The 15,981-nt window shown below is 42.4% G+C and overlaps 1 protein-coding gene across 2 annotated transcripts in view; it reads left to right on the top strand.

Moving 5' to 3' along the window:
- The window catches only part of PDE5A (phosphodiesterase 5A), a 2,047,822-nt gene that overhangs the window by 592,082 nt on the left and 1,439,759 nt on the right, over positions 1-15,981 (top strand). For both annotated transcript variants that reach the window (XM_044061541.1, XM_044061540.1), the window contains exon 3: positions 3,529-3,618. In XM_044061541.1, the coding sequence (XP_043917476.1) occupies positions 3,529-3,618 (90 nt within the window). The remainder of the gene's footprint in view (positions 1-3,528; positions 3,619-15,981) is intronic.

The following is a 15,981-nucleotide window of genomic DNA, read 5'->3' as shown; positions in this document are numbered from 1 at the left end:
ACCAAAAAGATAAAACAGGAAAATGTTTATGTTACTGGTCAGCAGATCTTGTGCGTGCTTACCAGTGGGAAAAAGGAGGTAAGAGCCCTGAGGTGGTAATGGATCCATGGAGTGATCACAGCCTGGATTTCATGGTAGAGTTACTGGTAACTGCTAAGTACAAATGACTGTGTCTGAAGACGCACTGAAAAACGAGATGTAAATGTCTGCAGTGAGACAGGTGGTATGTAGAGGAACTGTGTCTCAAACTGTAGTGCACATGTTGGTGTTGTCCTCATACCTCTCAACCTCTTAGAGTAAAACATCTGAACAAAGCCTAAAATGATGGGAGGGGTGACAAATGGGGACAGATTTTAAATATTGCTCTTACAAATTTAGAAAGTTGATAGAATAATAGGTTTTGCATTAGCATGAATTGTCTGAAGGATGTGGAGTCTTAAACTCAAATGTTTGAAATTATTTAATGACTTCAATCCTCAGCTATTTGCCAGAAAAGTACAGGTTTTAGGAGGAACACACCAAAAATATGAGGCAAAAATCTGGACATTCTGCGAAAATCTGTACGGTTGAGAGATATGGTTGTCCCTAATATATATATATATATATATATATATATATATATATATATATATATATATATAGTCTGTGCTTCATAATTTTTCCCACTAAGTAACTTCTGGGGATAGTCAAGGAGCCATTTTATGAGACCTGCTGAGGATCAAGGAAACAACTTAATAACAAGTTACTTGCTCATTGCAGATCAGGCACAAGAGAAAGATCTAGCAATTTATAAGACATGAAACTCCATGTAGGCTTCATGAGCATATTGTACATGCTTTTCCTGAGTGTGAAATATGCAGAATCAAAACAGGAAACTATCAGCATGTGGTAACAATATTTCTTAAGTGGCATCATTGGTGAGTACTTCTTGGAGGTCTGGTTGATCAAATTTTGCTGAAATGTTTTCTGACATGTTTTCTGTTTACAGCTGCTAGAAATGCCAAAAGGAGAAATTTCACCTGGATAGGATTATTTTCCCAATAAGTTTTCAAGATTTGTTCTTAAGAGCAAATTGAAAGTTTTTAAAGGTTTCACCTTTGGCCATGCTTAAGCATAATAGTACAATTCTACATGGTCTAAAGCACAATGATATGAAAACAAAAACTCAGCTGCTTAGGCTTTGAGGAAGGTTTATTGAATCAATATCATTGCAATTAAAATTCAGAGGTAGTTCTCTTTATTCCCATAGAAGCACTGTACAGTTACAGACTTTACCCTTTACATCCCTATAAGGTTACATTATGACATTTGTTTAAGAAATTCACACTATAAAAACATATCTCCAAAACTGGAATTTTTCAAAAAGTGTGAATGCTTATAAAATGTAGAAACAGTAAAGTGATTAATGCAAACTTGACTTTGATAGAATATATTTTGAGAAAAATTAATCCACGTTGAATCATAATTAAGAAAATTAAACTCTGATATTAACTAACTAAACATAAAACTGCACTCTGATCTGAAAACGTACAAAATGAATAAGTAAATGTTTTAGCTATCATTCCTTACTTAAATGTGTTATCTCCATGGTCCCACAAGCACTGAAAAAAGGCAAACACTGTGATGACAAAAATTTGTTCCTGCTCCCTCTTTGCAACAATAAACTATAGAAACAGTGTTATTGAATAGTATCCACAGTTCATAGAATTCATTACAAACTAAAATTGTGCAGAAAATGTAACGCAAACAAAAGCTCTGTAGTCTCTCACGCTCATTCCATCCAAACCACACTATACATAAAGCTTACCAGTGACATCAAAAGTGAAAAGTACTCGAAAAAAATGAAAAGTACTCGTTACAGTAGTACTAGTGGTACTCAATGTTCATGTCATTCTCAGTGTGATATGCTGATAATGACTTCAGAGAAAGAGAGTGCAAGTCCACATGACAGATAACCTTTGTAATAGTAATGCACACTGTATTCCAAATATCTAATTCAGTTTTATATATAAAATACATACAATATAAATTACATTTTTATTCAGATTATAAAACCTTCAGTATCTTAGTAATCATACATTCCATAAATGTAATATAACCTGCATTATTATTTACATATCAAAACTTGCTTACCATGCTAGGCATATCCTTTTCCACATGTTCATTCTTCTGAGACATTTATAACAATATGAAAAAAGTGTGTATTTGCATAATTAAGCATATGAATCAGCATTAAAAAAATTGCAAATATGCATCCATATGACATTGGCAGTTGATTGATTTGCTGTTTTGAGGCTAAACCTTTAGTCAAGATTTTTTCTTCAAAACAGTTTTTCAGTTTAATAGCTGAATATTCCTCGGTATCTTAAAAATATGTCTGTATTATAAAAGGTGCCTTCTCCAAAACAAGAACATTTCACAGTAAAAGAAAGCATGTACAAGCTTTAAGTATTTTCTCAGTTAGTAGAAGTTTGAGATTTTAGAGAATACAAGGAGCTTATAATTTAGAGTTTAACTACCATTTAAATTGTGCCATGGCAGTATTGCATCTGATAAAAATGCAAGTGGCTGAAAGCATCTCTCAGCTTCAGAGGGCTAAAGCAATTACTATGACCCAGATGACCCATGTTTGACTGATGGCATAAGCACTGGCGGGGCCATGTGGGAGGTAGGGAGAAAGTAAGTGGCCAGTGTTGGCTTGCCCATCCTGGAGAGACAGTGGCAGCCTAGGATCACTGCCGTATAAAATGTTGTAAATGGGTATACCATTTAGTCAGACGTTTTGCAGGAGCAGAACTGCATATGCACCAAAACAGTGCAGCAAAGATATGAAGCTCACAAAGGCTGCTGTGATGAAGATGTAAGTGTTAGGATACACTCCCTGGCAACAATGTAATGCTACAAGATTTTTTTGATGTCCTCACCAGTCTTAGACATGTGTTCAGATTGATCAGGTCTGGTAGATCTGGTGAGGTAGAAGAAGAGCTGGATGTACCTAATAGTCAGCTGTGGGTGGGGGGATGCAAGTGGCTGAAGTTCTTTTAGTTAAATATGGTTTGCTGAAGGGTATTTCCCACTTTAAGAATGTAAGTTATTCTGAAGTCTCCTATAATCACACTCTAAGATTTTTAACAGGGTTTCTGCTGATTTGTTTGCCGAATTCCTGATTATGGTGGAAGGGCTGAACCCCTAAGTTCCAAATATCAATAAGTAATCATCGTAAAATCTCTTCACTAGTTGTTCTTGCGTAAGAATTTTTAGTGACTAAACTTTCTGTAAGGTACTTCAAAACCATTATTTGTCATAGAAATAAAGTTATGAAACTTTTTACTGAAGTAGAGCACACAATTCTTGCTGCACAACTAAACCAGGTATTTCTAAATTATGGATTTTTACTTATTCTAATTAAATAAGGCAGGTACTATGTCAATTCCTGCCTACATTTTTTGTTTTAGTAATCATCCACAGAAATGCATCTACCATTGTCTATAGTATGAAAAGCAGTTACACTGTATTTTCTCTTTGTAGGATCCCAGATTTAACGCAGAAGTAGATCAAATCACTGGCTACAAAACACAGAGCATTCTTTGTATGCCAATAAAGAATCATAGGGAAGAGGTATGTTTATTTTGCATATTATGATTTTTTTTCTGTATATTGTAACTTCTGCATGTTTGTATGTCTTGGGAATTTCAGTAAAAAGTATATGCCTTAAAAACATTATGGAAAATGTCACTAATATCACTCTATCTTCCAAGTAGTCTGTATTTTAGAAGCTACCATTAGGACTAGCCTGTAAAGGTGCTGTTGCCCCCTTTCCTAGCCATGTTTGTTTTCTTGGAAGGTGATTTAATATTATTATGTACAATCAGGCTGAAATTTTGTTGTAGTTATGAAAATGCATTTAACTTTTGGTTAGAACAATCCTGAAACCTGCTCAGGATTGTGTTGTATCTGAACAGTTCAAAAGGTGCAGTACCTCATCCTATCACAGGAAATCTGGTATGGTTTTTACTTCCTGTTTTATCTTCTAGCTATTTGAAAGATAATGGGCAATAATAAATTTGCTTTATTAACAAGATTTGTAATTCAAATACTTGCTTTGGTTGCTTACATTGTGGTGCCCATTCTGCTGCACTCATTGATTCCCACAGTTTACATTACAATACTAGAACTCTGACTATACATGTGTGCATTCTTACAGACTTGCCAGAAACATCTAGTTGCATGACTATGTCAACCTTCATCAACCAAAATATTTAGCGATGCACGCAACTCATCAAAAAAAAAAAGCTATTGAGCATACTGTACTGATCAAAAAACTTGTTAACTAAATCTGCATTATAAGGCATTTCATTTTACACACTGATATATGTGACTGGGCCAGCTACCCAGCAATGTAAACCTTTGCTGTAGATAATTATCACCTGTGAAGTCACACCCCGACCCCATGTGCAAAACATGGGAAAAGAGGGGTTGTTGTTATAGTTGTATATACGTGTGTGTGTGTGTGTGTGTGTGTGTGTGTGTGTGTGTGTGTGTGTGTGTGTGTATATATATATATATATATATATATATATATATATATATATATATATATATATATATATATATATATATATATGTGTTTATGTGGTTTTGTATATATATATATATATATATATATATATATATATATATATGAATCTTGAATATATACGTATGAATCTTCATTATTTCGATTCGACAATGTCATCTAATTAATATGCAGAACACCAGTGTTTTCGGTCGGAATTTTGATAGTAAACCTATATAGGTTTACTATCAAAATGAAGAATGAAGGTTCAGCAAATATGGGAATGCCGAACGTCAGATGGTTGATTTCCGTACTGCTGAACTTCAATTCTGCAAGTATCCTCTGAAGCGAATGCCACTGTGAATTTGCTTATATGTAGTCAATGTTAAGAATAGAGATCGCAGTACAGTGCGGATTGGGAAGTTTATCCTTTTCCTCACTGTTGCGTGATCTCGGAGTTGGCATACATAGTTTGCTGGGGTTGCCCTCCTGCAAAAAAAGCTTTTGGAGGTATAGTTAGATATTTAGTGTGTATAAAATTGTCAATGAAATGAGTGTTGATCAAATGAATTTTAGATTAAATGAAGCAGTGTTTTTTTCTTGTTGATTAAGTAAAATGTCAGTGTAGTGAAATATAATCATATATATTTGTCAAAATCCCATATTATCAAATCTCAGTTTGTTGACACTCAAAATATCACACTCATACTTCATCAAAGCAGAGGACCAACAAAGATCTTCCTAGGGTAAGTAACCTGTTGTGCGAGATGGTGAAATTTGTTCTTTTAAAAAAACTAGGAACCAAAACATGAAAACTGGGTAGATGTCCAGGAAGCACACAAACCAAAGTCCAATCAACCAAATAAATTTATTGAATAAGCAAACAACAGTCCAGTGCTTTTGTCTTGTGTAAAGACGTCTTCAGAACTGCTGAACCCAGATTGGTCTGTGTGGTTCCTGGACCTCTACCAAGTTTTCATCAACTTTGTCCTTTTCCCAACTGTAGTGTGATCTCAGAGTTGGTCTATTAAGTTAGAGAGGGTGTGTGGGGTGCAGTCCCCCACCTGGTTGGGTTACGGATGGTGCAGTTTGGGATTTGTTTCTTTTTGTTTTCTTTGTTACTTACCCTGGGAAGATCAATATTTTGAGTGTCGACAAACTGATATTGGATAATACTGGATTTCAATGAAGTCAGGTAGATATATATATATATATATATATATATATATATATATATATAAATATGTGTGTGTAGATATATACATATGTGTGTGCATATGGACATGCACAAACACAGGTACTCACACGTTTTTTTGTTGGCAACTATGTTTTTAAACCTCTTGTGCTGAGAATCCAGCTAATCAGAAGAACAAAAGGAATGGGGATCAGTTTAGGCAACTGTAAAACCAATTCTAGAATTGTGGAAGATGTAGATTATATAGATGAAAAATTAGCCTATTGGAATCTCATCAGTTTTACTAGATGAGGTTCTGGTCAATAAGATGGCTTATATTTTTCCCCTCTCTTTTATATCCATATATATCTCTATATCGATATATATCTATGTCTGTATCTATATATCTATAGCTATATATATATATATATATATATATATATATATATATATATATATACACACACATAGATAGATATATAAGCAACAGAATAATTACCACAGTCACCACGGTAGCAAAGTGTACGACACCAGTAAAATGGAAGATTTTCTTTATTGGGATAAGCACTTTGGGATCTACTGATCCTTCATCAGAGTTGTATTATATATATATATATATATATATATATATATATATATATATATATATATATATATATATATATATATATATGTATATATATATATATATATATGTGTGAATTTATATTGTATTGTCGAGTTTTCAGAAACTTGAAATTCATATAGTTAGGACCATATTATCGAGTTTCAAAAAACTAGAAATTAAAATAAGACCTAAATTTTATTTGGGGGGGGCCATCTGCACTCCCCCACAAATTATATGTACTAATTCTGAGAATGCACTACAGTGGGGAAAAGGGTAAATTCCCCATTGAAATAATTCAGTGTAGATTGCGGTACAGTGGGGATTAGGAAATTCACCCTTTTCCCTCACTGTAGTACAATTTCAGAGATGGTATGTGTAATTTTCAGGGCATGTGGGAGCACAGAGGGGGCATGCTCCCCAGCAAAAACATAGATTTTTTTTTTTCTTTCAAGTTTTCAGAAACTTAATTTTATGGTTTCTGTGATGATGTGAGGTATTTCCAGCTATGCCAGCAGAAGTAAGGCAGTGGATGTGTAACATATGCCAGCATAGTTAGCTGAAGTTTTGTAAAGAATTTTATGTCATTTGTATATCAAACTGATTTGTACAGGTTTTTGTGTTGAAAATGTATTTGTAACGCTGCTTGAGTTAAAAATGTACCAAGAGTGGGTCCTGCTGGACTGAAAAGAAATACAACTGTATGTCAGACTGTATTGTAACTGTTAAAATGAATATATTATACTAGAGGATACTAGAAGAGAGGAGGTTAATATCAGTCCATCTACCTTTGAAAAGTTCTCTGAAATTAAATTACTTGGGTTAGGCCATAAAGATCGTATCTTACAGTTCTGACTGCAGCCAGAGATGAAATGTCTGTGAAAACCAGGACTAGGAATCCTACTATATTGTCCTTAGGGGTGAACTAATTGCTACCGTGGAAGGGTGGAAGTTTTTGAAATGGCTTTATAGCTTCCACATGCTATAATACATCTTAGCAAAGCTCTATGTATGTGCTTTATGACAGATATGTGCTAGATTCTGGTTCAGTTGCTAGTAAAGGGGGTAGTGTGGGAACTATAAGTCAGATGACCAGATGTGTGTGATGTCATTCTGTAAACCAGCACTGAAATGATGCTTTAATACTAGATGAGACAGAAGTCTTAGGGCAATCTGTTTGTGAAACCTGACAAAAGAAAGGCCACTCACCTACGTCATCTTGCCTTGCTCTAATAAGTGAACTAGGGGACAGTAATTCTTTAGATCAGTCAGGATAATATAGTGAGATTAGTTAAGTACTGTTTTCTGTATTTGTGTGAATCTTTCCATCTGTGTTATTTTTAATAATTCCTTTGATACTCTGGTGTTTATTATAAATAGATATTTAGTACTTTCATGTTCGTTCTCTAGTTATTAAATATATTTAAACTTTTAATTGTGGCTGTTTTTTTAGAGAATATTTTAACCTTTGAGAGTCCTTATATTTATTTGGTGACACTTTCACCACTCCTGAAAGCCTTGCTGCATTGGTCAAACACTACCATTTGTATTAATATTAATTTTACTAAGTATAGTTGGGTACCCTTGCAAGAGCCTTGAAGTAGATGGCTTTGGAGTGTTCTGGTGGCAGTATCTACTTTATAGTCTGGGCAGAGGAGGACTAGCTAGTAATTATGTGCCAGCCTTTCCCAGGTATGTGTGTGTGTGTGTGTGTGTGTGTGTGTGTGTGTGTGTGTGTGTGTGTGTGTGTGTGTGTGTGTGTGTGTGAAAATCAAATTGAAAGAGTGTGTCAGCTACTTGGTGCAGGGGCACAGAGCACTGGTTTCACAGAGAGGGTGGTAGAGGACTTGGCTTGGAACACTTGACTGAGGACTGAACTCTACAGCTTTGTCAGTGTGGAGTCTTATTTGGGGCCTGGAGAGAGAGAGTACAGCTCCAGGGCCAAGAGTGTTTCCCCTGTGTGCTCTTAAGAGAAATTGTGCTTGGTGCAGAGAGCTGCATCTAAAAATACTGTGTGTATCTCTTTTTCTTCCAAGTGAACTTCCCTTACTGGTGTCAGTGGTGAAGATTGAGGCTGCTTGATTACTGGCACAGAGGAACGATGTCACATATTGTTGATCAGTGATGTGGATATTACTTGAACTTCTGTAGCCTGTAGGCAGTTGTCACTGAAGGTGCATGTACTTTCAGCAGCCACAAGGTAAACATACAGAGTTTCATTTTCACAACAGTTTTATTTATTTATTTTTTTCAGTTGAGTTTAGTCAGGAAAAGCAGGCAAAGATGTCAGCTGTGGATTATGGCAAGCTGACAACAAACCAGTTGGACAAGGTGTGCGAAGCCAAAGGAGTGGTGCATGCCAACCTGACTAAAGAGGAAATGATTTCAGCCTTAGTCATAGCTGTACCCCAGACCAGCAACCAGAAGTATAACCAGTCTTGTGATGGGGCTTGCAGCCCTCAGAAACAGGACAGTTCACCTTTTACTAAGAGGATTTAAAAGTCCATTTGGAGTTAAAGAGACTTGAACTGGAGGCCAAACATTTGGAATTAGATTCGGGGCAGAGACTGAGGAAGGCAAAACATATGAAAGTAGAATCACCAGAGAGACAGCGGCATTTGGAGGGTGTAGAAAATGAGAGGGTATGTATGGTGTTTGTAGGCTGAAGAAATTGAGAAACAGCAGCAACATGAGAAGGAGATGCTGACCATTCGTCAGGGCCATGGAGGTAATGGGGAAGGGAATACATGAACCCTAGAAGCAATAAAGGTCAGTACATTTCTTCCATAGTTTACAGAGAGTAATAATTCTGATAGTTTTATTCATATATTTGAAAGAGTATGTAAACAGTATAATGTTGATCAAGGGCTCTGGATACTGTTCCTGACCCCCTTACTCTATGGTAAAGCTCTAACTGCTGTTTTTAAATTGTCAGATACTGATTGTTTAAACTATGATAAAGTTAAACAATGTTTATTGTAATGTTTTAAGTTAACACCTGAAGCTTACCGAAAAAAAGTTTTGTGACCATAGATGCAAGGCAGATGAAAGTGTATGTGATTATATTGCTGGGTTAAGCACTTATTTTCATAGGTGGGTGAGTGAGTGTCAGGTCACCACTTTTGAAAGGCTGACAGACCTTTTGGTGAGGGAACAAGCCCTTAGCAGTTTGCCTGAGGACATGGGAATCTGACAGAATGGGAGTGTAATTTTGCAGATGAGCTGGGGAGAAATGGGGATCTCTACTTAGCAAGCAGGGAATCACTGCACAAGAAGGTGGTATCCAGAGCTGAATATGAATATAAGGGAACCCATGGTAAGCAGTCTTAACCACCCCAACAGTGTCCAAGAGTAATAGGGGAAGCCACTAGTTCAGGTACATGACTAGGACCAAGGGTTAGATGTTTTAAATGTAACCAGTGGGGCCAGTCAAGAGGAGAAGGTAAACACTTGCACCACACCACACTCATCACATAGTCCCTCAAAACCTACACCACCAAAACACACACATAGAAACACAAAACACACACCTACATTCATGGAGGCTCTCAATAAAAATCTGCTCAAGCAACAGAGACCTCCAAAGCAGAAATGCAAGCAACCTCCAACCCCCCTGCAACACAACCCAAATGACACACATCCCACAAACTCAGTGTGCCACTCAACCACAGCCCATAAGGCATAACAATGTACCCAACACTCTAGTCATAGGTGACTCTATAGTCAGGCACACTGATGTTCTACTCACCAGGCTAAACAAGGAAAAAGTTACTGTCAGCTGCCTGTCAGGTGCCAGGATCCACCACATAATGCATGCACTCAGGTCACTCCACAAGTACAAATATGACTCTGTCATTGTCCATGTTGATGTGAATAACCTGAGACATACCTACCCTGGACTACATGAAAAGAGATATGGAGGAGTTCTCCAATCTTGTAGCCCAAGCAGGTATGACTCTAGCCCTGAGAAGCATCCTGCCATCACCCAGAATTATACCACAGTACAAGGACAAAATGATTGACTTCAACAAGTGGCTAAGCTTTTGATTTCATTCTAAGGGGATCCAGTATCTGTCTGCCTGGGATGACATGATGGACAGACCACGATGCTTTACCAGAGATGGCTTGCACCTATCACCCTTGGGATTCCGAATACTGGCTAAGGCGCTTGCCATCCCTATAGTGCCTTTTTTAGGCAAGGTTCAAATGACAAATTCTCCACCTTAACAGGTACAAGCAAGCAAAATCTGACGGTAATGCTATTCAATGCTAGCAGTCTAAACCTCAAAATGCATTCAATCGAGGCACTCTTTATGGAGAACATCGACATCTGTGCAGTGACAGAGACCTGGTTCAAGGCTCCAGAGAGCACCCCTGCATTACCAGGCTATAATTCATACCACACCATCTGAAGTAGTTAACTTCATTTGTGCAGCAACCTATGGGAATCGGATCCGACCTCAGATCTGAGCCGGCAGGTTTCAACAGCTTTAGATCCGAGCTCCAAGCTCCAAGCTCCTCCCCTACCCATAATCCCCTGCCAACCCTGACTGACTTCAGATCTAGTTTGCCGCGGTTTACTTCAGCAGCTTGATCCAACGAGTTCCAGGCAATTCATCACTTTGTGAGAAAAATTGAACCTTTTTGTCCCTTTTCTTAAACTTTTGGTGTGAGAGTGTGTTCAGGTCTCTTTTCTAATTTTAAACTCTCTTAGTTTACTTTATATTTTTCATATTTAACCTCCCCCTTCCTTCGTGGTTCCGTCAGGGTTGTGTGTGTGTGTTTGAGGCCTAGTGTGTGTGGTTACCTTTTTTAGTTAATATGTCTGAGGCCCCAAAGCTGATTTTTTCTAAGTGCACCGAATGTGGCCATAAGCTGTCCCCAGCGGATGGCCACACTCGGTGTGTGTTGTGCCTTGGGGTTGAGCACCTGGCCTCTGGTTGTACCATTTATGCAGCGTTCAACCCCAGGGCACTCAAGGACCGGAGGCCTAAGCTGATTCTGGTGGGTCTTCTGCCTCCGCACTCGGCTTCTACCTCCAGTCCTCCCGTGGCTCCCGCTGCGGCTGCGGCGGCTGCCACTCCTGCTTCCCTCCCCCCGGCCGGGACTCAACCTCCCGCCTTAGGCCCGGAGGAGAGGGAGGCCAGGAAAGAAAAAAGGAGGGAGAAACACCACAAGCGGCAGGCCGAGGCCTCCGCTTCGGCCCCCCCGGCTAAGCGGTCTTCTCCCTCCAGAACTTCTGGGTCTCCTCCTTCTTGGATCCGGTCCCTGTGCTTTTCACCAGGTCCTGAGGAGGAGGAGACCCGATCTCCTTCGAGGTCATCGAGGCAACACTCCTGCCTCGCCTTGGTGGCCTCGTTGAGATCAACCAGAAGTCTCACGGACGCAGATTTGGACCGGATGATGAGAAGATTCCTCCGGGCCCAACTGCAGATAGGAGTGCTTCTGCCTCCCCCCCCCCCTCCAGGGGGGAGCTCGACCCCCTTCTTTGCCCCGATAGCTCCTTCTCCGTCCCGTTTCCCGGGTTCAGAGTCTTCGGAGCCAGAGAGCCTTGGAGCAGGGGGTGTGTCGGCGCCGATAGTCTCGGGTACTTCAGCGCCGACACTTCCCTCGAGTCTGTCGAGTCCATTTTATTCTTCGGATCTGAGCTCTCGGAGCCGAGGGCTGAGCTTCGGATCCAGGGGTATAGGTATGCCTTCGGCTCCATACAGGTCGGAGCATACTGGTCCATCAGATCCGATCGCTTTGGCGACGGCCCCGATCTGTCCGTCAGATCCGAGTGAGGGTCTGCTTTCTGATCCCAGAAAGAGCAGCTCTCCCTCGGCATTCGATGTGGTGGAGAGGGCGCTGTTGAGACAATCCAGGCCCCCGGCCCTTGCCACGGCTCCACGCTGCACTCCTTCTCTGTTGGGTCTGACTTCCATCACTCGGCCCCAGGGACAGCCTGCTTTGACATCCCAGGTAGTTCCATTGGAACAAGACGTGGCTGGTGAAACCTCCTCAGACAGCCCACCCGAGGAGGTTCCTCACAAGCAAAGGTGCAAAAGGAGGCACCTGGACTCCCCCGAGTCCTTGATTGAGGACACGGATTTGGAGGAAGGGGAAGGCTCCCCAAGATCACCCCCCTGAAAATGTCCCATTTGGTGACATCATGGAGATGCTTAGAATAAGGGGGGGGGGTCTGCCCCAAAGCATACCTCGGACGAATCCGTGTTCCTGGAGGTGTTTGAAGCAGGCCCGTCTACCTCTTGGGTGTCCCCTCCGGCCGACTCCCTGGTAGACTTGATTACTACCAGGGCGTGGAAGGAGCCGGACACTGTGGAGCCAGTCCCCAAGCACCCAGACAAGATTCTTAGCCCACCTTCTGACAAGTCCCACTGGAGTAAGGGTCCCCCTGTAGATGCCATGTTGGTGGTGGCGGCCACCAAGAGGGAACTAGCTCATGAGCGTCCCTCGGTTCATCCCCCTAGCAAGGAGTCTCGGTCGATGGACCGCCTAGGGAAGTGGGTGTTTAGTTCGGCTACCTTCTCTGTGAGGTCGCTGAACTACTTGGCACATGTGCTTCGACTGCAGCGGGACCTTATCAAAGAGAATGCTGCGTCACCCCCCGAGTCTATGTCGGCAGAGGACAAGCTATTGCACTCCACCTGGATGGCCACTCTACGATCCATATCTAACACCTCTATGCGGCTACTGTCCCATGCCACGGAAGGAGCCGCTAGAGCCAGCAGAGTGGGCCTCGTCATGAGACATCAGGCCTGGCTCCGGCACTGTGATTTCGCGGAACCCTTTAAGGCATCTTTCGCTAATGCCCCTTTCGATGGTTCTGCCCTTTTTGGCAAAACCGTGCGAGATACCTTGGTCCAGAGTGAAAAGGACGGGAAGACATTGTCTGCCGTCGGAGTCCGCTTCTCTGCTCCCCAGAGGTCCTTCTCTAAGAACCAAAAGGGTCAGAAGAAGATGTGGTTCCGGAAGTCGCAACAGTCCCGTCCCGCTCCGGACTCCCAGCCCTTCCGCGGCAGAGGAGGGCAGGGTGGATGCTGTCCTAAAGACAGAGGGGGCCCGCGGAATTTTGGGTCCACAGAATCCTTCTCGGACCAACCCACGCAACACCCCTGAGGGGTTGCCCAACTGCTCCACTCTGGAGGCAGTCGGGGGGCGTTTCTCGAAGCACCCAGCAGCTTGGGAATCCATCACAACAGACCGCTGGGTGCTTCGCATTATATCCAGACGATATCAGATTCTCTTTTCTCATTGTCCACGCAGCCCCAGATACCTCCCCAATGTTCCACCCGATCAGAGGGAGGCCGCAGCAATGGAAATCCAACATTTGCTGGAAAAAAAGAGCCATCCAACACGTCCCCCCCAGACCAGTGCGGGTCTGGGTTTTACTCCAGGTTCTTCTTGGTGCCAAAAAAGACGGGGGACTTAAGACCAGTCCTTGACCTCTCTTCCTTGAACCTGTCAGTAACCAAAGAGAAGTTCCGCATGATCACTCTTCAATCCATTCTCCCCCTTTTGTGGGAGAACGATTGGATGTGCTCTATAGACCTCAAGGATGCGTACTACCACATTCTGATGGACAGGCGATCCAGGAGGTTCCTCCGCTTCTGACTAGGAGCTAGTCATTTCCAATTCAGGGTCCTCCCCTTTGGTCTCACCACAGCCCCCAGGGTGTTCACCAAAGTGTTAGCAGTGATAGCGGCCCACCTGAGGCTTCAGGGAATTCAGGCCTTCCCGTACCTGGACGACTGGCTCCTGATCGCCCCGACAAGGCATCTACTCTGTGCAGCCAGAAACTACTTTCTTCGTCTAGCTCCCCGGCTGGGGATCACTATCAACATAGAGAAGTCGTCTCTTACTCTGACTCACACCATAGACTTCATAGGGGCCAGATTAGACACAAACAAACTCCTAGCTTTCTTGACCACAGAAAGACTACGAACCCTGAGGCTACATGTGCGGGCCATTCTACAATCTCCAGCTCCTCCAGCGGAATTGGTCCTGAGGGCTCTTGGCTCAATGGCGGCAGCAATCAACCTATTGCCGATGGCACGTTTGAACATGAGGGTCTTACAATGGACCCTTCAGGTCCAGTGGTCCTTTCTTCAGTATCCTCTGAGCCATCCCATTCCCCTCAGCAGGGCTTGCAGGAGGGCCCTCCTATGGTGGATCCAATCTCCGGACCTCCAGCAAGGCCGCCCCTTCTCTATGACCCCTCCACTAGCCACGGTGACCATGGACACCTCCCGCCTCAGGTGGGGGGGGCATTGTTCGGGCAGGACAGTCCAAGGCACGTGGGACCTCACGGAGACCTCACTGCATATCAACGTCCTAGAGATGAGGGCAGTGCTGTTAGCGTTGCAAGCACTTCAGGACCTTCTTCCTGTAGGAACAATTGCGATTCAGACAGACAATATGTATGTTGTCTGGTACATCAACAAACAGGGGGGAACCAGGTCTTACCCACTCTGTCGAGAGGCCATGAGGGTGTCGGAATGGGCAATCTCCACCAACCGCTTTCTCATAGCAACGCACATTCCGGGGCGGTCCAACATCCTAGCGGACAAACTAAGTCGCACCATCCTGTTACCATACGAGTGGTCTCTGAATCTCGAGATAGCAAATCAGATTTTCGCCAAATGGGGTCAACCCTGTTGCGATCTCTTTGCCTCTCCCTTGAACACAAAATGTTACGACTACTTCGCTCTCATTTCCCCCTCTGGGGAACCCCCGAGAGATGCTCTGGTGCATGCTTGGCCCCACGGTCTTCTTTATGCTTACCCTCCTCTTCCCCTGATGATGAAGTTTCTTCAGAAAGCCAGCTGGTTGGGGAGCAGGATTATCCTCATTGCCCCGTTTTGGCCTCGTCAAACCTGGTTCCCTTACCTTTGGTCTCATCTGGTGAATCCTCCTTGGATTCTGGATCCCCGTCCGGATCTAGTATCACACCCCCTAGAGCTCCCAGTCCCAAACCTGGACAATCTCAAGCTCACAGCTTGGCTGCTCCAGTTCCACTCGTAGCTAGGACTCCCGGTATCTCTTCTTCAGTTAAAACTATTCTAGTAGCAGCGCATAAGCCTTCTACTAGAAAGATCTATAGTAGCAAATGGAAACATTTCTCCATTTGGGCGGAATGCCAAAAGTTGGATCCTTTCACAGCTCCTTTGCCCACGGTATTAGACTTTCTGTCAGAGCTGTTTCATCAGGGGGCTAGCTCCTCCACAGTCAAGGTTCAACTAGCAGCTATCTCTCATTATCACGTGGGAAATGAACTGGGCCCTTTGATCACCACGAATTTGTGTAACACCTTTTTGAAGGGCACCTTTCTGCTCAGACCTCCAGTGAAGGATGTAGTCCCTCCTTGGGATTTAACGCTGGTGTTTCAGGCCTTGACAGCTCCCCCATTTGAGCCTGCAGCTTCAGTAGATCTTAAATTCTTGTCATGGAAAATGGCCTTTCTTGTCGCTATCACCTCGGCTCGAAGGGTCTCCGAACTACAGGCCCTCTGTGTAAAAACTCCATACTTGACCTTTCACAAGGATAGAGTTTACCTCAGGACCAATCCCTCTTTTCTTCCCAAGGTTGCCTCTGAATCAAATATTAACCAGTCCATTAACCTGCTGGTCTTTTTTCCAAATTACAGTA

This window comes from Protopterus annectens, chromosome 2.part0, assembly GCF_019279795.1.
Source record: "Protopterus annectens isolate FY-2018-M chromosome 2.part0, PAN1.0, whole genome shotgun sequence".
Classification (NCBI taxonomy): domain Eukaryota; kingdom Metazoa; phylum Chordata; order Ceratodontiformes; family Protopteridae; genus Protopterus; species Protopterus annectens.
Note: the sequence above shows the minus strand (reverse complement) of the source record. Positions and strands in the feature narration are given on the sequence as shown.